The following is a 24554-nucleotide window of genomic DNA, read 5'->3' as shown; positions in this document are numbered from 1 at the left end:
TAATCCATTAAAGAAAGTTGGTCCGAGCATTAAGGTTAGAGACGCTCAGACACCCAGTCAGTTGACCGTTTAGGCCAGGAGAGCCGCTGAGGTCTAGAAGACGTAAGAAGTAGTCAAAGAGGACTGTCCAGATAACACTCAACCGCAACCTAATAATGGAAAAATTATATATATATATATATATATATATATATATATAGGAAAAGTTTATATAGAGCTGAGGTTCTACACAATCAAATTAGAGCGTACCTTAAAATTTCCCTAGGAGAGGTTCTTTTGATGCCCAAATATTCACAAATTGATCATCTCGACATCATGATGCCTGCACATAAGAAAAAAATGGATTTCAAGTTTTGGAAATAGTTTAGTTTGTAATGCATTTTTTTACCGTCAATTTTCAAGATTTTCAAGCTTTCATAGATCTATCGATCTACACTATTTGAATGTAGGCTCTATTTTGATTGCTTAGAGCCTAGGCTCTATACAAACCGCACCATATATATATATATATATATATATATATATATATATATATATATATATATATATAACAACTGCCACAAGTTAAACTCCTAGAAACTCGGACAATTCCAATTGGATTTGTCAAATACTAGAAATTCTTGCATTCCTCCATCATCTCAGAGATGTATGGATATCAAAAAAAAAAAGATTTCGAGTTTTAAAAACACATTATTTGGACCATCCATTTTGAAGATTTTTACAAGTTGATAGACCTCCACGATCAATGCCATTTTTTTGAGCTTCAAATTTTCTAATTAAAGATGAAAATCTATTTTTAATCCAACATAGAGATTTTCAGCACCGAACTTGCTATCGAAAATGCGACTATCTTAAATTATTTAAAGTTGAAACCTTATACGAAGCCCAACCCAAACAGAATGTTGACAAGACTAGAAAATTAACTGGAGGAATCTAGTCATGAGAAGCCTGTAGTCATTCTAGTATCAAGTGAACTTAAATGGTAAAGGGCCATTCCAATCTTTTCTTTAACAAAAAAAAAAGAAGAAAAAAGAAAAAGAAAAAGAACAAGAAAAAGTCAGGTGGGAGGGAAGGCTACATCTTATAGTGAGTATCACTGTTCTCCTAAAAAAGTGAAAGTACTCCCTTCTTTTCCAGCTATTTCCTTAGCAAACAAGGCCTTCCCACTTTATTCTCATTCTTTCCCTCCCTTGTGTCAAACACTTTCTCCATTAAAATCCATTCACTGCCTCTCTCTCTCTCTCTCTCCATGGCGAAATTCACAGGTGCAGTGGTCATCTTGTTGATTGCAGCCATGGACGTCACAGCCGGAATACTTGGAGTTCAGGCAGAAATGGCTCAAAACAAGGTATCTCAGCAACCCCCAACTCCTAAAACACCATTGATATTTAAAAACCATTACATTATCACTGTTTCCTTTAGTTCTTGCTTCTTCTTATTGATCCATTCAGCATACATTTCATATCTTTCCTCCCCAAGAAAGAAAACTAATGCTCGAAAGTCGAAAGCTTTCCGCAAATGTTATACTGTTAAAAGGAAATCATCATGTCTATTTTGTTTTACAGGTGAAACACATAAGATTTTTAGGCTTATTTGAGTGTAGGCAGCCAAGCCACCAAGCCTTTAGGCTTGGTGTAGCTGCTGCCTCCATTTTACTGCTTGCCCAACTCATTGCAAACTTTATTGGTGGATGCATTTGTATCTCCTCACGTGAAGACTTGGAAACCTCCACAGCTAACAGACAAGTAGCCGCAGGGTGCCTTGCTCTCTCTTGGTAACATAAACATTTTCCCTATTTCTCCTAGCTTTTCTAATTTAAGAGTCCTTTTTTTAAAATTTAATTTCAATGATTTTTTTTTATAACAATTGTTTCATGTGGGCTGGACTGCATTTCTACAATATACGGTCCAGAGGTATAAAGGTGGTCCATCTAAAAATAACTATAACTAACAGTCTAAATATTTTTTTAATATAAATATTATTTCTATTTTTCAAAATTTATTTATTTTTTCATATTCATGATCTCCATGATTCTATATTCTCTACAAATTAGGATCAAATTATATTTAAACAATATATTTATTGCCAAGCCTGCATCTACAATATGCGGGTTGGCTGCGTCTGTAGGTCATCTATTTTTGAGATTTTCAAGTGTTTATGATTTGGACAAATTTTATAGAAGGTGTCAACCTTGCACTGTACAAGTAAGTTGCACCTCAAAACTCGTCAGAAAAGATTGTATTATCATTAGAAAACCATCCAATTGATTATCTCCACATCTATATGTATGAATACGAAGATAAGTTGAATTTCAAGTATTAATAATAGTATATCTGTAATATTTTGGAGCTTTCAATTTCATTATAGGAGTGAAAAATACATTTTAGGGTAATCATAAGGGTTTCAACACCTAAAATACATCTCATAATGAGATTTTGGGGTGCACCTTCCTGTGAATATTTGAGGGTGACACCTTATACAAACCTCACCCCTATCGATCTGCAATATTTTTAGAATTTTAAATTATTATTATGATTTTTTTTTGGCTAAATCAATGTGGGAGAAGGCCCACTACCCATTTTTCATTAATAGAAGATAAAAAAAAATTACATCATATTATTTTAGAACGCTACAATAGGATAATTTCATTATTAGGATTGAACATGAATTTTCAAGCCATCATATGGTGTCCGATACCACAAGGACATCTTTTAGTAAAATTTAGAAATGTGCCTTGTGCAGTAAAATGTGGTTAATCCTTTTCATTCTTGGAGGGCCTGTACACAATGTTCCCACATATAGTCCACATCCCAACGGTCTGTGAAGGTGTTTGTGAACTGTAGGAAACCAAAGTGCTAGAAGAATAGAACACTTGATCATTCTTAAGAAAATGGTGCATGATAGATTGATAGATTAAATGTGTGTTTTATACAAAACTATGTTCCCTTAGAGTCTCAATAGATGGAATGGATCTCACCTAGAGCATGTGATTTCATTATATCTCCATTTAGTACTGTACTTAAGTTAAAGATGCCTCAATAAATAATTAAAAGCTTGTTGTTTGACATGAGTGATATCTATGCTATAATGGGGATCTCTCCCCTTATTAAACCCACAACTATATCTTAATCGAGGATAGTTCTTGTGACTAGAATGAATACTCTTCCTGATCAATGTGTTTTGATTTTTGAAGGATCATACTAGCAGTGGCCTTTTCCCTCCTGATTATCGGGGCTCTTGCAAACTCACATTCGAAAGGTTCTTGTGGATTCTCTCATCACAATTTCTTGGCAATCGGCGGGATCCTGTGCTTCGTCCATGGAGTCATCTGCGCAGCATATTACGTCTCTGCAACTGCACATTGACCGAAAATGAAAAACCTCATAGAAGAGATGTCATCCATATGGCTGAAAGAGGACATCATGCCGAGCATCACTAGCTCCTCTTCTTCTAGGAATTGTGCTTGGGGTTTATTGATTAGCTGCTGAATCTGGAGTTTGATTCCAACCACTGAACTAGCACAAAAAAAAAAAAAAAACCTCTTATTAGCGCTTTTCCTTTACTTCTTTGCTTCAATTTTCATAGTTTTTGAGACGAATACGTTGAGAAATACATGACTTCATATTATATAGCTAGTGGAATAATACTATGACTTTGATTTATACCCGTAGAGTTTATTGGCTGGAAATTCTTCTCCTAAACTGAAATTCTTGGATATCAGTTTCACATTGGAGCTCCCTTTCAAGGGACTTTGTAAGGTTTGGGGCTTTTATTTTATGGTATAAAATGTAAATCCCCCGTAATTATTGAGGTAAAGTTGTTTGGGGCTTTCATTACAAATTATATCACTGTTCATGGTTTGAAAAGTAAATTCCCTGTAATTATTGAGGTTGAAATGGGAAAGAAGAACACGAAATTTTGATTGGGTAATCTCATAATCGTGTCCTGATTTTAGGCGACAAGGGGCCCTAGCTTCATTATCTCAGCCATTAAATTATTATATATTCAAAGAAAAACTCACGGTAAAGGCTAGGCTTTACCATAAGTAGCCTTGACTTCAAAATCTCGGCAAGAAATGCGATTCCAGTTAGGGCAGTAAATGCGTCGGTAGGCCCAGCTCTAAAAACAGCAGGGATCAGCCATTAAATTATTATGTATTCACAAGAAAAAGGAAAAACTCATCGTAAAGGCTAGGCTTTACCCTAAGTGGCGTTGGACTTCAAAATCTCGGCAAGAAATGCGATTCCAGTTATGGCAGTAAATGGGCCGGTAGGCCCAGCTCTAAAAAGCAGGGATCAGCCATTAAAGTATTATCTATTCACAAGAAAAAGGAAAAACTCATCATAAAGGCTAGGCTTTACCATAGGTAGCGTTGGACTTCAAAATCTCGGCAACAAATGCGATTCCAGTTAGGGCAGTAAAGGGGCCGGTAGGCCCAGCTCTAAAAAATGCAGGGAGGGACCAAAAACTGTGGCCCAAGGCCGGGTTAGGGCCAGTGCCACCTCAACTCTGCCCTCTTTTTTTTGTATTTTATTTTCATTTATTTTTGGCCCGGTATGGCCTAGCCCCGACGCTGTTGGATTCAGAAGGGGCCTAGGCTTGTCCTAAGGGACTAGGCCGGACCAAGGCCAAGGTTAGCCCTGCCCAGGCCCAGCCCATTGCCACCCTTAGTTCGAGTGCCAAGTAATCCTCAAATCTATCAATTCGACCTCAACTATTATGATTAAAAAAAATTAAAATAGATTTAAAACGTAAGTAGAGTTCCATGTAACACACTATTCAGACCATCTATTTTAAAATGTTTATATACATGGCAGATTTGGAACTAGAAATTTCTTGATTATAGGTTAAAAAAGAGTTTTGGGATATTAATTTATGAGAAAAATGTACTATAGGAACATTTATTTTTTTGTATATGAAGGTTACAATTTTTTTTAGCCATTAAATGTGAAATCTAACATATTAAAATCTATCAAAACTTTCAAAAAAAATTTATTTCCAAATTTGCGCTCAATTAGTGACATACCACTGCCCATCCGATGAGGTGTGAAATAATCCTAGGTCCATAAGAAAATCTAGCAAAAGTAAAATACTTCCTATAATTATATTTACCGACGTTTGGAAAGAAGCTTATTGCATGTTAGTGTAAAATTTACACCTCAACATAGAGAGGAGGGGCCATCTGCCTATGGAGGTATAGCGGGGCCAATGAACCCCAAAGGCATAATATGCTCCCCAGGGAGCAGAAGATTATCTCAGAAAATTGTAAAGGTGGAAACCAACGAAAGTGCTTCCTTTATTTTGAATTTTAAATTAGCAGTAGTAAACCACCGAAAGTAAACTGTCCTCCCTTCATGTGTTTTAAATTTTGGATATGAACGGGTATTGTATTTTCAAATGTTTTGTGATATTTGAATTTGCTGTCCTGACCCTAATTGGTGGATGCCAAATAGGCGTGAATGTCGGGGCTCAAAACACAAGGTTAAATGTGGGGAATATAAACATATGTAATAGAGCATGATATGGTTTAGATTAGATTTTCTACCGATCAATAATTCATTAGGGTGTTACATTAGTTGATTTGAAAAGTATTTTATTTAACACATGTGTTCCCCCTATGATAGCTTCTCCTCAAAATTGATAATCTACATTGGCTTTTTGAATTATACAATTGACCATATCTCTATTTTTTCTCTCGGCGATTTCATTTTGTTGAAGAGTGTAAAAAAAAAGAGGTTTGCCTAACTATTCCATTGTTATATAAAACTAACTAAATTCATTGGATCTATATTCTCCTCCTCTATCACTTTTAAGAATCTTGATTTTTGTATTTAATTGGTTTTCAACCTCTAATTCATGCCCTTTTAAATTTATCTAGTGCTTCATCTTTATGAGAAATTAAGTATCAGAATATCTAGAATAATCATCTATAAAAGTAATGAAATACTTACTTCCACCTATACTTTTGGGTTTTAATTTTCTACATATATCGGTATGAACAATTTCATGTAAATTTTGAGCTCTTTTACTTTTAGAAAATGGGTTTTTATTCATTTTTCCTTTTAAGCAAGTTTCACACTTGAAATTTTCCTTTTCTAGATAAGGGATAACATTTTATTTTATTAATCTATTTAGTTTTTCATAACCAATATGACCAAGCCTTCTATATCAAATATTAAAACATTCATCATAAGAAAATAACTTTTTCATTCTATTAGCAAATTCAAGCACATGTTGCCAACCATTGTGGCCTTTACATGATCTTTCCACCCCTTACATAAATTTCACCCCCATCTCTATCAAAGTTAGAGACAGAAATTACATTCTTTCTCATGTCAAGAGCATACAAAATATCATTAAGAGTCAAATTGCCACCGGATAGGAGTGGAAGCTTAATTGTCCATTATCCAAGAATGTTAATGCTAGTTGAGTTGCGCATAAAAAGTTTCTCAGCACCATCATTCTTTTCTTTGAACTGCACTATATTGTTCTTGGTGTTAGTGATGTGCCTAGTAGCTCTGGAGTCTACCCACCATTTATCAGGAGAGTTCACCATCAACGATTCTTCAACCACAAAAGAGAAATCCTTGAACCCACTATTTTGTTCAATATTCCTTTTCTTGGGTTCCCGACAAAATTTAGCAATATGACCAAATTTTTTACAATTATAACTTATTTTAAACTTGTAATCATTTTTAGGATAAAAGGCTTATTAATATTCTAATTAGGAACTTTGTTATCATTTTTCTTGGCCATTCCCAAATGAGCTTGGTTTTTAGTTCTTCATCATTTTCTTTAAATTTATCGTTCTCTTCTATCTTCAAATGTCCTTAAGGTCATCCAAAGCAAGGATTGTACCGTTATGGTGCAAGTCTTTTTCAAATCTTTCCAAGAATTTGGAAGGTTTTCAATAATTTTTATAATTTTTTGGGCTCACTTATGGGCTCACCATAAGCGGCAAGTTGATTAGATATAATATTCATATCATCAAAATACTCTAACACTGATTGATCATTTTTCATCTTACACATATTATATCTTTCATAAAGCTCACCTTTAGCAACATAATTATCATCTATGTGACTAGTTTCAATGGCAACCCATAAGACCTCACCATTAGCATACTTTTCAAATACTTTGTGCAACCTATCACTTAAATAATTTAGGATAGTACCTCTACATGAAAAATCTTCATTTTTTCACTTCAAATATTTTTGCCTCTCTCTAAGAGTTGAATCATTATCGGGTTCACTAGTTTCTCTTCATTAATCACACATAACAATTTCATATTATGAAGCAAGAGAAATAATTTATTTTCTCATAAAGAAAAATTAGATCCATCAAGCTTCTCAATTTTTACCAATTCCTAAAGTATGCTTCTTGTAGTAGCCATGCAACGGAAGCTCTTATACCAAATGTTAGGATTGATTTAAGATGACTACTAATATTGATTAATACAAAATCAGATTTGGATCAAAATCTCCCTTTAATTACTTGAAAATATTATAAAACACTTTGCATGCATATAATCCAATCACATAAGAAGTATAAACATATGTTTATAATAAGAGCTCCTCAAATGATTTATTCAAATCCTCGATATGATATCTTGCATTTTATGCTCTATCTTAGTCATGAATCATATCAAGATGAGCAAATAAAAGTATAGAACGAACTCACCAATATAGTCCAACTAGGGTTTGTAGAGAACAAATAACTCTACACTTTTAAAGTATCGTAAGCATGCTAAACATTGCTGAAAAATCTGGACCATGAAGGGATTAGTAGCAATGTAAAGATAAAAAACAATAGAGAGGTGATGAAATAAGATTACTTCACATTAGATGATTAGGATGTCTCTTGCAATGCTATAGATACACCATTGAACTCAAGGCACTTCTGAATGTTTGGTGAGAGAGTGAGAGAGATTGAGGGAACAAAGATGTTGAGAGAGAATGAGAGGTGCAACACACCAGCTCTCCAAACCCTACCTCAATGTATATAGCCATATTTGCTTCAATGTTTAAATAAGAGAAATCAATGGAAGAGTTTTTAGAAAATGTGGAGCAAAAAGGCCAAATAAAATAGGATATTTTTAGTCATTTCCAAAAAGGTAAATAAAGCAGTTTTATTTATTTCAAAACAGCCCCTAAGGGCATGAAAAAACCTATGCTCAACAAATGTATACACCTTTCTGGCTAAGTAGAAGGTGTTGGAGTATGCCACAAAGTTCTCATGACTATCATTTACTTCATGATCGGTCTATCTCTTTCTCTTTTGTTAATATATTTAATAACATTATTCACTTTTTATAATGGTCACATTTCCCTTAATTTCCTTGACTACCTGAGATTGACTTCCTGTTATAGTGTATAACATTCCCGTTATTGACTACCTGTTATAGTGTATAACATTCCCGTTCCTTTTAAGCCACATATCAATAACGCTCAAATGGTAATGTCGAGCTAAACGAACATTTTTGTTTTTTCATCTACGGTTATAAAAACGCTCATGTTTATCTCTTGTAAACCTCTAAGGTATTTAGAGAAGCTTGAATCCTTGGGAGGTTACAATCAAGAGAGGGATCCTGTAGCAAGTGTTAGTCAACAAACACAGAATCAAGGCCGCTGGAGCGAAGTGTCCACTCAACAAGAACTACAGTCTAATGTCAAACACAGTAGAACTCAACCCAATCAACTCAACTCAAAACAGTTTTGAAATTTGATCACAATGACCCTAAAACTGTTACCTTTCATCCGACAAAAAGATTTCGATGAAAACAGCCCTGTTTGAAAGTGATCTAAGCACAAAGCGAAGGATCAAGAAATTGAGAAACCCCAGTCAAAATCGGTATCATTTGATTTTGAATTCAAAGCAGTCCATCTTGGAATGAGAATTTTAGAAGCAAGAAAATCTCTTTCTAAGCATCATCAACCATCAGATAAGAGGATGGACAGATAAAAATCAACAAACAACCAAGAAAAGCTTATCAAATTCCACAAACTTTCGCATTAGTGCATATAAAAGTGCTTTGGGCTGAGGGAGAGTGAACCTTTATGGTAGGAGTGGAACACAGAAAGAGAAAACAGGTGGTGCAGCACTAAGCAAACCCATGGCAAGAGGATTGTATGGACCTAGACTCTTATTTAGTATATCTCTTAACGGCTAGGTGGGCTCAGGTTTTTGGCTGATTTATTCTTGACCCATTGGTCAAGGATGTTCTAGGTTTGCTTAACCAGACTTAAATGTAAATGAAACAAGTTGCTCTTCATCACTCCAAACTTGTCCCCGAACCCAAATTTTAGTCACCTTTGATTGGTGCGTAAATATTTCGCCACAGAAAATATTTATACATATGTAAACAATGTGTAAGAAAATTTTTACAAACTCTCTTTTCACCATATTTGTTAACAATATTAAAAAGTACTGTTTAATGAATTACATATGTTTGGTAGCTTGTTTTGTATTTAAACATATTAAATCTATACATGCAATATTTAAATATTATAACTAAAAATATATAATTATATTTATTTAAAAGAAAATTTTATATAAATCCTATGCTCTAAACAATCAAATTAGAGCCCACATCAAAAATTTCACTAGAAGAGGTTCTTTTTATGCTCAAATATCCTCAAATTGATCATCTCGACATCAAGATGTATGAACATGATAAAAAATGGATTTTACGTTTTGGAAATAGTGCATGTTGCAATGCATTTTTGGGACTGTCAAATTTTCAAATTTTCATAGACTTGCTCAATCTACACTATTTTTGGAGCTTTAAATTTTATAATTAAAGATGAAGATATATTTTAAGGCTATTACAAAGATTTTCAATATTGAAATCATATTTCTTGACACTATTTGAAGGTGGGCTCTAATTTGATTGTTTAGAGCCGCGGCTCTATACAAACTGCACCCTTATTTAAATACTTTAAATTATTATATATTAAATATTAGTTAAGTATTATTTTATATTAAATATAAAATATTATATAATATATATTGTATTGTAAATGTCTTTTGCATAAATAAAATATATTACATACTAAAAATGTATTATATAATATAAGAGTAATGATTTTATGAGACCCTCCCACACCCATGTGTGTAGGACTCCAAAGGATCATCATTAAATTTGGCACAGATCTATAGAAAAGTTAAGTTCCACACCCATGTGATAACATTTCTAAAAATCTGTGTCAAATTTAATGGTGATCTTTTGGAATCCTACACACATGGGTGTGAGAGGGTCTCATAGGATCATTATTCATAATATAAATATCTATTATATTATAATATAATATAATATAATAAACATATATATTATTAGGCCATTTACCTTATGTACAAAGAGGTCACAACTATTTCAACTCATTAGAGTCACAAAGTTCAAGAATATTTTATTGGAATTTTGTGGCTAATCAATGACACTCTTACAACCACCCATTTTGAAATTTAAGAGACAAGAATGATTGTGACTTTCATACAAAATATCCCTTTGTAGACAATCCTTATTATATAATATTATATTACAAAATATTAATATATCTTATATAATATTATACTAGTAATACTAATATTATGTATTGTGTTATAACATTATATTATACTAATATACATTATTTACTAGTATATAATATAGTATAATATAAAATAATATGTTATTTATACAAAATTTTATTTATATTATATATTAAATATATTAAAATATAGATTATATGTTAAATATATTATTTAATATATAAATAAAAAATTTATATAATATATTATAAATAGTGAATAATAGGTAGGCATGTGAAAATAAAAGAGAAATTAAAAAAAAAAAAAAACACTCAAGAGCACACTTTCTATTCAACTTACCCCTAACCTAAATTTTTCTCTTACTTTTTTCCCCAAAACAAACTTTCTATGCAACTTACCCCGAACCTAAATTTTTCTCTTACTTTTTTCCCCAAAACAAACTTTCTATGCAAATACCTCCAAGGAAAAAAAGCTTATTTTTTTTAGACGGAAATACCCTTGTCGTACACAAAAATTATTTTGGACAGATTTGACGTTGACTTTTGGACCCAGTAGCACATTGCCAGAGCGCACCATCACATTAACAGAATGCACAAGTACCGAATGTGCAACTGCCAGACCGCCCTTTGCAACTATCGGACCGCCTTTTTCAATTGCCGAAGCGCACTTTATACTGTGCCGGAGCGCTGCTGTCGGACCGCACTTTACACATTGCCGGAGCTTTATTGTCAGACCGAACTTTACACAGTGCCAAAGCGCTACTGCCGGACGGCATTTACATGGTGCTAGAGCTCCGATTTTGGTGCCATAGAGGAGAGAGAGGCATGGGTAAGGTAAAAATAAGAGAGGGTGGTTTAAGTATTTTTTTTTTTTGGTTGGGGGGTTTTTGCATAGAAAGTACATTTTGGGAAAAAAAGGGAGAGAAAAAATTAAGTTGAGGTAAGGTAAGTTGTATAGAAAATGTAGCTTTGAGGGTTTTTTTGTAATTTAGACGAGGAATGTTTCCCCACCGCACAAGGTGAGATTTTGTTTTACCGTGTGATTTATTTGCATATGCATTACCCACTAAGCAACTTATGAAACACAATATTCATGTGAAAATATTATCCAAAAAATTTTTATGCAGGAACCAAACGTGCCCTTAAAAAAAAAGGGACAAACTAAGAGTAAGTTTAGGTCGGTCACTTCTTTGATTTATCTCATTTTCAATCTCCTCTTTTCATTTATTTTCCCTTGAGCACGCGTTTGGGCGAACCAAACCAACACACGGGGGAACAACTATAACAGTGAGTTAGCGATTTCAATTGAAAGTGTCATGATTTGAAGATTTTACCAAGAACTATGCAACTAAAGTAGGTAATCAAAACTTCAAAACCATGATGTTTTTTCTTTCTTCACCGAGAGCATAAATTCCATCAAGTATCCAAAATTTGAACAGAAATTTGAGGTTTGCCCCTGATAGGGGCCATACCTAAACTTCAAACCTTAGGGCTTTTCATCTGTTCATTGGTAGGCAGGTAAATCACAAACCTAATGATCCTTGAAAAAAGTGAGAAAACTTCTCAAAAATGTTCTTCTTTTGGTAGGCAGAGGAAAAAAAACCTAAAAGGATCTTGTATTGGGTAAAGTATAACATGACTGACAATTAAATAACCGATTGTAGCCTTTGGTCATTCAAATCAAAGGCAGGGAAAAGGTAATGGGGGATCTGACCAAACTCAATGGAAAAGAAAAATTGACTGGTTGTTGACAAAGGAAGTTGAATAATCTATCTACCACATGAGAGTGAGTGGATGAGGGCATGCTCACCTTCCTCAAAAAACTAATTCCCCAATTTATTATGAATAGGAAGATGTTTTTAATAAATTTCTCGGATATTATAAGGACATAGTATTCCTTAGCGTTGGTAATATATAATCAACCTGTTAGAGAGAGAGAGGCATCCGAGATGACGGAAAAGATGACGGCCTGCGTAACGGGAGCTGCTGGATACATGGCGTCCTGGCTCGTGAAGCGCCTCCTTGAGAAAGGCTACGCCGTTAACGCCACCGTCAGGAATCCAGGTCTCTCTCTCTCTAACGCTTATCGCTTCGATTTCGTTCTCGCACTCTCATAACACTCAAACTTTTATTCCTCTTGACTTTAAAACATGCTCTAACGGTTTTGGCTCCAATCGAGTTTTAGGTCGAGCGGACCCGGACTCAACCAACATATGATAAACTTTTATAAGATCTTTCTTGAAATATAACTATATGCATAGAAATACTTGAAATATAACTATATGCATAGAAATAATGGGTGGGGTGGGGTGGGGTGGGGTGGGGCCGGGCAGGGCTCTAATTGGTCGTGAGTCTCAACCCAAACTGGCTAGACCCGACCTAAGTTGGCCCAACTCTCAATACCCAAACCCGATACACCTGGACCCAAACCCCACACAACAAGTCCAAAAAGCGGGACCCAAACTTAGACCCGAGTTGGGTAGACCTAGGCATCAACCAACCCATCGTCAGCCCAGATAAAGTACTTGGCGATGATAGTTTTGCAGATCAGCTTTTCTGTTGTTGGTGTGGTTCCAGTTTGCACTATTGCCCCTTTTAAATTTAACATTTCAGGGGACATCGAATGAGAAAAGCGAAATGTGAAAAAAAGATATTGGAAAATGGACTAAAAAAGCAAATTAATGATTATAAGCGGAAGTTCTATACCGTGTTGGATAACATGAAGTTAGGGGAGGAAGAAGGAACTTCTCCATTACTATACAAGTTTCGTATTTAGTATTCCACCTAGAACTTCTTTATTCCCTCGTCCTTAAGAAAAAAAAAAAGTTCCCTCTAAGATGATGGAACTTAAAAAAGCTGATTATATTTATATTATTAATTTATATTTGTATTATATATATGAACATATGAACATATGAGCCTAACGGCCCAGATTGAATCTGGGTCGATCTGAAGATCACGGATGTCCGATATTGCTTGAATTTTATTATTTTATCTTTGAATCAAATTACTTAGGTATGTGTTCTTCTCATCAAGGCATACTTATAAAAATATAAAAAAAATTCTCTACAAAAAAATAACCAAAATACCCCCTGAAACTTCTTGGGGGTATTTTGGTCAATTTATTTCATGTAAAATATTTTTTTGATATTTTTTTAACGATTCACCTATTTTTGATGAACACAGGCTTAAAATTTTAAATGATTTGAATTTTTAAAAATAAAATAAAATTCAAACACTACCGAACATTCGTAATCATCAGATCGACCCAGATTCAATCTGGGCCGTTGGGCTTATATGTTCATATGAGCTAGTGGGCTAAGCTTTTTCATGGATATATATATATATATATATGGGTAGTATGATGCAACCATTTTCAATAACCATGTTAGAGACATTTGTTTGACATGGATTTTTAAATGTATACTCTTTTCAATCGGAAGAACAATCACAAAAAAAAAAAATTTGAAAAAATTCTCTAGAAAGTTTTCATTTTATCTCAATTAATATAAGACGTCCATTTTATTGAGATAGGTTAGATATAGGCCTCAGAAGGATTTTTTTATTCCCAAAATATTTATATAGCGTTATCATCATTAGATTAATAATGCTCAAATAGGAAAAAGTGATTTTGAATTTGTTAAGGCTTAGATCTTGAAATTCGTCAAATGGATGGTCGAGATTCATTGTTAGATCTGGGGTGCAAACTGAAATTTGTTTTTCCGTATGATTGATTATGGGGATGAAAAGAATGTGTGTGCCATATTTAGGATCATACAAATGCCAAAATATGGTTTTTTAGATGTGCGGTTGTATTATACTACTATACAACCATTGCATTAGATCATTTCCATATATATATATATATATATATATATATATATATATATATTAATGATTATATATATTAATGATCATATAAAGTGCATTATATTATATATTATAGTATGTTATAAATATCATATATTTATTTTTAAATTATTACCATATATTTGTTTTATACTATTATATATAGTATATACTATTTAATATAACATATTACATAATATAAAATATAATATATGTTGTTGTATAATATATTTGATGTATATAATAGATATTTTCAATACAATATATATTATATATTGTTTTATGTCTAATAAAAAAATAATATTTAAATAAACATGACTTTGTATTTCAACAAGTTGTCAAACACAGCTACCCAATTTCCAAGGGCCAAACAGGCCACACAAGTAAAATAACAATTATATAAAGGATTTTTTAAGAAGTTAGCCTTTACTATATTTCTTTTAAGAAGTTGCGTATGTTGATGCTTCCTTTAAGAGTTTTCTCTGACTCCATGTGGAGATGAAAAAGTTATCTTAGAAGTTCTTTTTATTAGAAAAGACTTATTAACAAACGATGTGGTTTGCATAAGGTAGCAACGTTATTTATAAAAGTAAGGTTAACAATGTTTTTTACTATTTATTTTAATTGGATGGTGTAGATTTATCACATTGTTTAACATAATATCAACAGGTAAATTTTGTGAAGTCTACATCATCCAAATAAAATAGACAATATACATTGCTTCAACATTACTTCTACAAATATTGTTGCAACCCGATATAAATTATTTCGTAAAAAAAATACGAGAATAAGAGCTGCGTGAAAGAAATGAGTATAGCAGTAGGAAATTTTCATACACAAACTTCATCAAGACTGAATGGGAAAAGAAAATGGTACTCCTTTTGGCAGATAATGTGGAAAAGGTATCCCATCTTCTGGCCTTGTTGGGAGCCAAGGACCGCCTCAAACTGTTCCGAGCAGATCTGTTGGCAGACAGTAGTTACGATGCTGCCATTGACGGCTGCGATGTTGTATTCCATACCGCAACTCCAATCAACTTCCAGTCACCAAATCCCGAGGTAATAAGAACAAGAAGCATATCATAAAACATGGATAGACTATGCTAGACATCTTATATGTGTATGTCGTACTTTTCCAAATAAAAATGTGTGAACTGAATCAATTTCTATTTAACTAGGAATTAAAGCTATAGTCTAGGAGGTATTATTCTGCATGGAACTCCTGCTATAACTATCCCATGTTCCTCATGAAACAAAACTCTAAAAGGAAAAGGATAACTAAATGAATGTCAATTATTTTTCAGAAGGACATGATAGAGCCTGCGATCGAGGGGACCCTCAATGTCTTGAAGTCATGTGCCAAGACCAAGACAGTGAAGCGTGTGATCCTGACTTCCTCGGGAGCAGCGGTATCGATTAATAAGAACCAAGAAATGGGGCAAGTCATGGACGAGACATGTTGGACTGAAACTGATTTTCTTTTCTCCGAGAAGCCGCCTACTTGGGTAACAATTATTGTCCCCTGACTTTTCAAAAATGTAACTATTTAGGAGTGTATAATATACAAAATCAGAACATGGCACTCGGTGTCCCCCATAGGCCGAGTAACTCAGCCAAGTTTTAAATTAGTGGTGTATGTTATACTCACAAGAGAGCATACTATGCCCCTATGAGAGTTTTTGTTGGAGTTTGAAATATTGGATATGTGAACCAAGGAGCCAGTTGGACTTATTATATGTCTCCATCAGTCCAACCTCAACAACCTAGATTCTGATGTTCACAACAGGGCATGCAACAATATGATACCGAATATTACAGAAACTGTTCATTTTTTATTTATTCCTTTATCTAAGGGACGAGCATAATATTCACATTGGATAACTTTGAAAAATTGCAACACAAGTTTACTACATTTTGTGAATCACTTTCATTAGTAGGTAGATTTTTGTCATTGTTTAAGGATGAATGAAAAGATGTCAAGCAGAGCATTGGTGTTGGCACTAATTTTATTACTACAAAGGATTAAAAGAATTGTTTGGGATGCCCATGCATCATCACTGAAACATTTGTGCAACCTTTTATCATAAGAAAAAGAAAAAAAAGTCGATCGTACTTTCATTTGGGAATTGCAGGGAGATTGTTTTTGTGGAATACATATAATCAGAATTTTTGAGGCATTAATCGGTGGAATTTGTGATGTGAACAGGGGTACCCAGCATCCAAAGCACTTGCAGAGAAGGCAGCATGGGAATTCGCAAAAGAGAATAACGTAAACCTTTATGCCATCATCCCCGTCCTCATGGCGGGCCGCTCTCTCACACCAGAGGTTCCCAGTAGCGTTCAATTAGCAATGGCTCCACTTACAGGTATGCATGATTTGGAGTACCATCTCATTTATTTACATCAAGTTTTTCCTATTAAGTTTTCATTGAATTTTTTGCATCAGAATATGATGGATATCAGTAGTTCTTGAATTCACACATTCACAAACATAGACTCCAATTTCTTGATCTATGCAACTATATGGAACATTATTTTAAAAACCAGATTGGTTTGGTGGATGGCCCACCACATATTCCGATTTGAATCAGCTGGATTGCACATCCAGCAAAATTGCAAAAATAAAAAGAAGTTATATAGTATATTTATAACAAATAGTTTAACTGTTGAACTAGCTAGATCAAGGTTCATATCCCATCCCCCTTTTTATAAAAACTTAAAATAAAATATATATATACCTTAGGCATAAAATTGGGGTGAGCTAACCACTATTGATCTTATTAAGATATTTAGTGGAAGCAATATGAAGAACTAACTCGGTCACCAAAGATTGCTGATCCGAATCGGTGATTGCGAATTCAGATTGGCAATTTTTTGAACATTGACATATCGTATTCAATAAATCCGAAAAGCAATATTATGCATTGTTGTTTCTCATCTACTTAGGGTGATCCTCATTTATGGGGTCATTATGTTCATGAAATTATCCATGTAGTAAGAAAACAGTCATAATATCTTTAATCTACTTTGAGGTGCTCATAATAACCAAAATGCTAGCGCAACGGCTTTCGCACTAGGCTAGCCGTTGCTTCTTGCAAGAAAATGGATGTGTGTTAGCATAACAGCTTTTGTGCTAGGCTAGCCATTGTTTCTTGCAAAAAAACATATTACATCGAGCTGCAAGCAATCCTCTATAAACATTCAATAACACGTTTTTGCAACAAAAAAAAACTTTAGCGAAGATATGCAAATGCGTTTTTTGATTTAGGGTAATAAATATACAGAGAACTCAATTCATTATTTTGGTGAAGAAAAACAAGTATGGTTTCAAAAGGATACGCACATATTTTCAATCAAAATTTGATGGGAAAAAAATTCAATTTCAAAGAAAACCCAAAAGAAAACCAAAACTTCATTCCAATGCTTTGGGCCTGGACCAAATAAATGAAGTAACATTCAAGAAATTCATGAACACTCAAATATTTGTTCATGAAATTATTCATACGCGTAACATTCAATAAAACATTGATTCAAAAGCACAAATATCTTAGTGTTAAATCCAATTCACTATTTTTCAGGGAATGAATTTCTGATGATGGGGCAGAAGGGGATGCAGATGCTCTCTGGTTCAATCTCCCTTGTACATGTGGATGACGTGTGCAGTGCACAAATATTCTTGGCAGAGAAAGAATCAGTTGCTCCGGAACGTTATATTTGTTGTCCCATTAACACATCTGTTGTTGAGCTCGCAACCTTCCTCTCAAAGAAATATCCACAGTTCAAAGTTCCTACAGAGTAAGCTAAGAAAATAACCTTCAATGAAGATTAGAATCTTTATTCTTTGAATTTAAAAGTTCATTATACTTATATTTCAACCAATTCCATAGAAATGAAACTCCATGTTTGACAAACAGATTGACATAGACCATGAAAATTTTCTAGACTTTGGAGCCCTAATTTCTTAGTTGTGATAGTCTTTGTGCATATATAAATTAGAAAGATTTATACATAATATATAAGAGAAATATCTCTCACTATACACCATTAGGGATTCAAACTAGAACATAATTTTATCTAAGATTGAATCCCCAATAGAAATCCTTGTGAAAGCCAAGCTCAAATCAGTCCAACTTTAAAAACTACACTTCTTGATACACTAACATTCAAGCCTTAACAAAAACGAACTCTTCAGAAACACTCCCAAAATCAAAATGTACTAGATCCTTTGAAAATAAGCACTTTATAGCCATGGGGGCATTAGGGACCTTTACAAAATTCCTAATCCTAGCACAGGGACGACTACTTGAACCATCTAGATCTAGTGCTCCTTTTTAGGCTCTTACTAAAGGCAAGCTAGTAAATATTGCAAGCAACGTTATGTATTGTCATGTCCACAATTAATACGTGTTAAAACATATCCCAAACAAGTCGCCACCACTTTGGAGGCAATTAATCCCCTAGGTGACTTCATAAAAGTTGTCCCACCCCCTCTTTTGATTTAGACGCTCTACCACCTGTTGTTTTCTCACTTTCCTTGCATAAAAACTCTCTGTCTCTCTTTCTCTCTCTCTCTCTCATACATAGCTACAACTAATCTCTCAACTAATATTCAAAAATTTGATCAGTGGCCAACTTGGTCCATGCCAAAAATTCGATTGGCAGCCAACTTGGTCCATGCCAACACTTGTTGATTGCTGAGTAGGGCTTTTTAGAAAATTAAAAAAAAAAGTTACGACCACATTGTATTTGCCCTTTATATGACAATGTTATACATAAAATTATATGTAACCAAAATCTGAGGCACAACTGAGTTTTTCCATTTATAAACTCATCCAATGGCTGAGTGGGGTAGAGTAGGCGAGTTTATATGAGTCAAAATCAAGGTTTTATTAACTGCACTAGACTGCAGACCAAAAACAAATGATACATGGGACTTTCAATCACCTACATAAGTTATGAATCACTTGCCCCTTCAGTATGACTTGTTTGAATTGCACCCCTTCTCAGTTGAGTTGCATAAACTTGGCAAAAAACTATAAACAATGATTTTTAAACACATAAAGAGGTTCACAAGACTTCTCTTGCTGAATTGCTATCGAATTTCAGAAAATTTACGGAGTTTTTAAAGAGTTTGTCTTCTCAAGTTCACATATGTTAACAACCCTAACAAAGTATCTTTTGTTGCAGTTTTGGTGACTTTCCGACAAAAGCAAGGCTGGTAATCTCCTCAAAGAAGCTAGTTGGAGCAGGTTTCAACTTCAAGTATGGTATCGAAGAGATATATGATGAATCAATCGAGTATTTCAGATCTGTTGGTCTGTTGGCCAAGTGAAATTTTTATTAAGGCCACAAACATGGTTCTAGGGCAGGATCAAATTATGTTATTTTCTAGTGACTCATGGTGATCTTGTATTGGAAGTGTATTTGATCATTAGTGCGAGTGAACACATATGTAAGTTGATCAACCTACTACAAATATAAATCTAGTTCAGTAAGCATGAGGTCTACATCCTTTTGGGAAACACAATACTAATGATATAAATCTAGTTCAGTATGCATGAGGTCTGGATTCTTTTGGGAGCCACAAACATCTTTTGGGAGCCACAAACATACTTCAAAATAAATGCATGGCAAAGTTGAGGAACTATGATTACTATAGAAATAGAAATTATGTTTGATAAGCAATTGCTAGAACACATCATGTCACAATTGTTCAATTGTTTTGGATGGCAACATTGAATACAATGTGAGGCCGGAACATGATATTTGTTATGTCGCGAGGCAGTAGTTGTGAAAATTATGGGTGTGGCTGAAATAGGGGCTATATAAGTGGATAGTAAATAATACTAATAGAAAAAAGACAAACCGTCCTGATTTCAGCCACATGTAAGTGTTGTCTAAAGACAATATCTGCTCCTGCAAGGTAAAACCAGTACGAAAGATTGTTTAGGACAAAGTAGACCTCAGGATAGCTGAAATAGAAGATCTCCATACAAACTTGGCTATTTAATAGCAGTCTTAAATACACTAGAGTTGCCTTTAGTTTATAGAGAGAAAAGTAACAAGAGAGCTAAAATGGGTAATAACAAGTATGTATAAATGGGGAAATTGGACCCCTATCTTTAAAGTAGGGAGCTGGCTTTTCAAATGCAGTATTGTGATTGTTCACTAACTATTAATTGATGATTGCTACTTAACAATCTCTAAACACTAGAAAACCAATAGTCCTATAGTCAAAAACTTCCACAACTGCAGTACAAAATCGCCACTTTTTTTTATTTATTCTTCAATGTGGGACTATAAACCCATACCTTCTCTCGCTATAATGAAATGATTTTGAAAAACTATAGCATAAACTCATATTATTTTGAAATACAACATATTATTTAACAAAACTTAAATACTAGCAATTTTCTCTACCATTTCAAAATAATATGACAAAACTTATGCAACAATATATTATTTGCATACCATGAAGGTACTGGTTGATTTGAGATTTTGGTTAATGAATGCATTACAAAGTCCATCAAATTCCATGGTAACATATAACATTGAAACAAGACCTTATTCAACCTAATGGTAGTACAACACACAAATAATATAAGTAATATATATTTCTAAAATATTAATTATTATGAGCACACTTCGAGTATTACACTTATATTTCAATTTCATAAGTGCTCTAGAGACAAGTCTCATCTCATAGGAAGTGATCTCAAAAGTGTGGCAATCTAGGGTGCCCTTATATATAGTAACCCTCCGAATTTATAAATACTCTTTTTTGAATAATGAGTTTATAAATACTAATAGACATTATTAAGAGCCTAACTCATCCTTCTTTTGTCAAGTAATTATAGTCTTATCCACCGTATGAATTTATTTGGAATGGGTACTTATGATTGACTAGTGACCAAAGAATCATGCAATCTGCTTATCATTAACATAAAGGTACAGTTTGCATACAGATGCATCTGTAGATGTATAGCTAAGGTGCACCTTCAAATTTTATCATGGTATATAATTTTGATGTAAAATATTTTTAGGATTATCTCAAAATCCATTTTTATATCTAATTATAAAATTTTAAATTTCAAAAATGGTTAAAATCAAGGAGATCTATAAACATATGAAAATCTTGAAAATAGACGGTGTAGATAATATGTTGTAAAATGCACTATTTCTGAAACTTAAAATCTTTTTATTTTTTATAGTCATACATCTCGATGTCGAGATGATCAATCAAAGGGTTTTTCAACTTTAAAACCACCTTTTCTGATAGATTTTTTTGGGGCATTCGTAGTTCTACATTATAAGGTAGGATCCTTATTATATAAACTTTTTCTTTAACATAATGAACCTAGAATTTTAAAGTTACAAAAAGCTACTTTGGGTTCCTGTTGATGATAATTACTTTCCAGACTCTAGCCCCATCGTTTTAATATGTTACTGTTGGGGTATATTTTGTAACACTAAAAATTCTAAAAAGGAAACAAATAACCTATACAAGCTTTAAATAAGGTAAAACCTATACAATCCGGCTATCAAAACTTGTCTAAAGCGGCCTTAAAATATTCTAAAGTTAAAAACATGGAGCATGAAAAGGTTCCCCAGCTAAACAGGGTGTTGATCGTGATTCTTTATTGATTGTGTTGTTATTGATTGTGTTGGGGGCTGGTTAGTGGTTTATTTTTTTATATATATATGAGCAAAGAAAAAAGAATTATATAAGGTAGACACTTTAAATTGTAGAATTAAAGTGAACCTCAAGAATACATCGAAAGAGGTACTTTTGATATTGGAAAACCATCTAATTGATCATCTTAAGAAGGTGAACATTAAAAATATATCGAATGAGTGATGTTCGAAAACAATCTAATTGATCATTATACCAAGATGTATAGATATGACAAAAAATTTAAGTCCAAAAAACTGTACATCTTGCAATACATTATCCAGACCGTCGATTTTCAAGACTTTCATGTGTTTATATATATATATATATATATATATGCTTGATTTGAACCATTTTTAGAATTTAAAATTTTATAATTAGATATGAAAATAGATTATCGGGCCATCCTAAAAATATTCGATATCAAAATTGCATCTTGGGACAGTTTGGAGGTACCCCTACTTGTTTAAAATTGCAACCTTGTGCAAACCACATGCATTAAACAAAGAGACAAAATTCCTTTCAAAATAAATAGCAATGCTTAGATTGAGGATGTGAATATTATCAAGAAGGCTTGGGCATAAAAGTAATGTATAGGCAGCTTTTCAAGCCCATCGTCATTATACTTTTCCTCAAACCTGGTCCTCAAAAGGCATACGATGAAGTAGGCCCTCTGTGATTTAGGTCATTTTATGGGTCCATTAGCGTGGGCCACCGGGCCAAGAAGTTCACTTGTTATTTAGGGCCCAATAGCGCTGTACGGGGCCCTTTATACATTATAAATAAAAGACAATATATATAGTTAAACAATATTTGTTCGTTTAAGCTACCAATTAGAATCGGCATGGTTTAAAAGGCTCTTTTAGGTTTTATGTACGGGTGCTGGTAGTACAAGATATCAACCTTAAACACCTATAAATCTTACTAAAGGATGCAATTTTGTCATTAGAACCCTTTCCGATGACTTTAAAATCTATTTTCACACCTAATTATAAAATAAGCTTCAATAATTATGTAGTTAGGCAGATCTATAAACACTTAAAATTAAAATTTTAAAAATTGATTGTCTAGATAACATATTTACGACTTTTAAGATTTGAAATCCTTTTTTTTTTTTTTTCATATCCATAAATATTGGTCAATTGTAGGGTTTTCTGATATTGGAATAACCTTTTCCACGTGAATTTTCGAAGTGAGCCTTACTTGCATAATAAAGTGGACACCTTGTATAAATTTTTCCCTTTGACTGCAAAATGATGGCATCAGTATTTCCAAAAATGTAAGAGATAAATAAGAATAAAACGTAGGTTGGCTTATCGTGCTTTTTGGGGCTGACTCAAACGTGGGATATCTCCCCTAGTGGACAGTAATGAAGAACCATTATATCGAATCCTTTTGGCAAGAATGGAGCACCATAACTATCGACTTAAAACCGATATTATCTCAAAATCATTCCAAATAGAACTCAAAACAAGCCCCCTTATTAACAAAGAACAAATAAATGCGCATACGTACGCACACATGAACAGATAATCATGGGCAGCAGCACTGGCGTCAAGGTTAAACATCTAAGAAGCATCTGGTGTATTGAAATAAGGGCTTAGGACTTAACAGAAAAAAGTAAAACCACACCTCAAATCTCAATAAAATTTTTCTAGCTCCTTGTCAGAAAACCCGTCAAATTAATCATCACAACCTTGACCATCATGGATGTGAGAAAAAATAAAGATTTCAAGCCCCAAAAATAGCATATTGTTTAACTCATTATCTTCACCGTCCAAATTCTAGTATCCATGGATCCATAAGATCTAACCATTTTTTAAGCATCAAATTTCATAATCAGATGTAGAAATAGATTTCAGCCATCACATGGGTTCGCATGTCAAAAACTACATTTCTGGTTAGTTTTTTTTAATGAGGCTTTACTTTTTTCCCTTAGGCCTTAGACCTTGTAGAAACTGCATCGAATTTTAAAATAGGACAAGCATTAACTTAAATGCACACTATTTCCAATTCGGGAGCTGTGAGCTCCCGTTAACTCAAAATGACTTTTTCTTTTTTCTTTTATAGGCCATGTATGAACTCTAGAGAAGCTTGAAACCTAAACATAAGAAAAAATTGCAATTGTTCCTAATAGGTCCAGAAAATTAGTATGACATGTAGTATAGAACATTAGGATACTCCCCGAGGATAGAAAAACATGAGATGCGGTATGTTATAACCGAGAGACTATCAGAAGGTAATACAGCTGTTGATTCAGTGACAAAAAGACTAATGAAATTTCATTAAACTAAAGGTCCTTTCATGAGATTTTAGAACAATTTCTTTAGAAACCAAGCAAATAGTGATAAAATGTTTAACCAATCCATGCATTGCTCGAAAAATTGCAAGCATATTGTTTATTGTACTGATGCATCATTCTAGGAACCAATGTAACATTTAGACATTTGTTATGGTACTTATGAGCTGATTCGGCAACAGTTTTATGAAGCAGCCCATGTGAAACGT

The 24554-nt window shown here is 33.6% G+C and overlaps 2 protein-coding genes across 2 annotated transcripts; both read left to right on the top strand.

Moving 5' to 3' along the window:
* Window positions 1-1114: 1114 nt before the first annotated feature.
* LOC18427887 (transmembrane protein, putative (DUF1218)) lies at window positions 1115-3662 on the top strand. Its single transcript, XM_006836930.4, has 3 exons — window positions 1115-1348; window positions 1566-1774; window positions 3194-3662. Exons 1-3 carry the CDS (start codon window positions 1250-1252, stop codon window positions 3363-3365), a joined length of 480 nt encoding a protein of 159 aa, XP_006836993.1. The 5' UTR covers window positions 1115-1249; the 3' UTR covers window positions 3366-3662.
* An 8806-nt stretch (window positions 3663-12468) lies between these two features.
* On the top strand, window positions 12469-19869 carry BAN (NAD(P)-binding Rossmann-fold superfamily protein). Its single transcript, XM_006836931.4, has 6 exons — window positions 12469-12590; window positions 15264-15433; window positions 15679-15879; window positions 16581-16740; window positions 17953-18169; window positions 19562-19869. The coding sequence occupies exons 1-6, from the start codon at window positions 12476-12478 to the stop codon at window positions 19704-19706; spliced, it is 1008 nt and encodes a 335-aa protein (XP_006836994.1). The 5' UTR covers window positions 12469-12475; the 3' UTR covers window positions 19707-19869.
* The last annotated feature ends 4685 nt before the right edge of the window (window positions 19870-24554 follow it).

The sequence above is a fragment of the Amborella trichopoda genome, chromosome 2 (assembly GCF_054954075.1).
Source record: "Amborella trichopoda isolate Santa Cruz 75 chromosome 2, AtrichopodaSantaCruz75HAP2 v2.0, whole genome shotgun sequence".
Lineage (NCBI taxonomy): Eukaryota > Viridiplantae > Streptophyta > Magnoliopsida > Amborellales > Amborellaceae > Amborella > Amborella trichopoda.
Note: the sequence above shows the minus strand (reverse complement) of the source record. Positions and strands in the feature narration are given on the sequence as shown.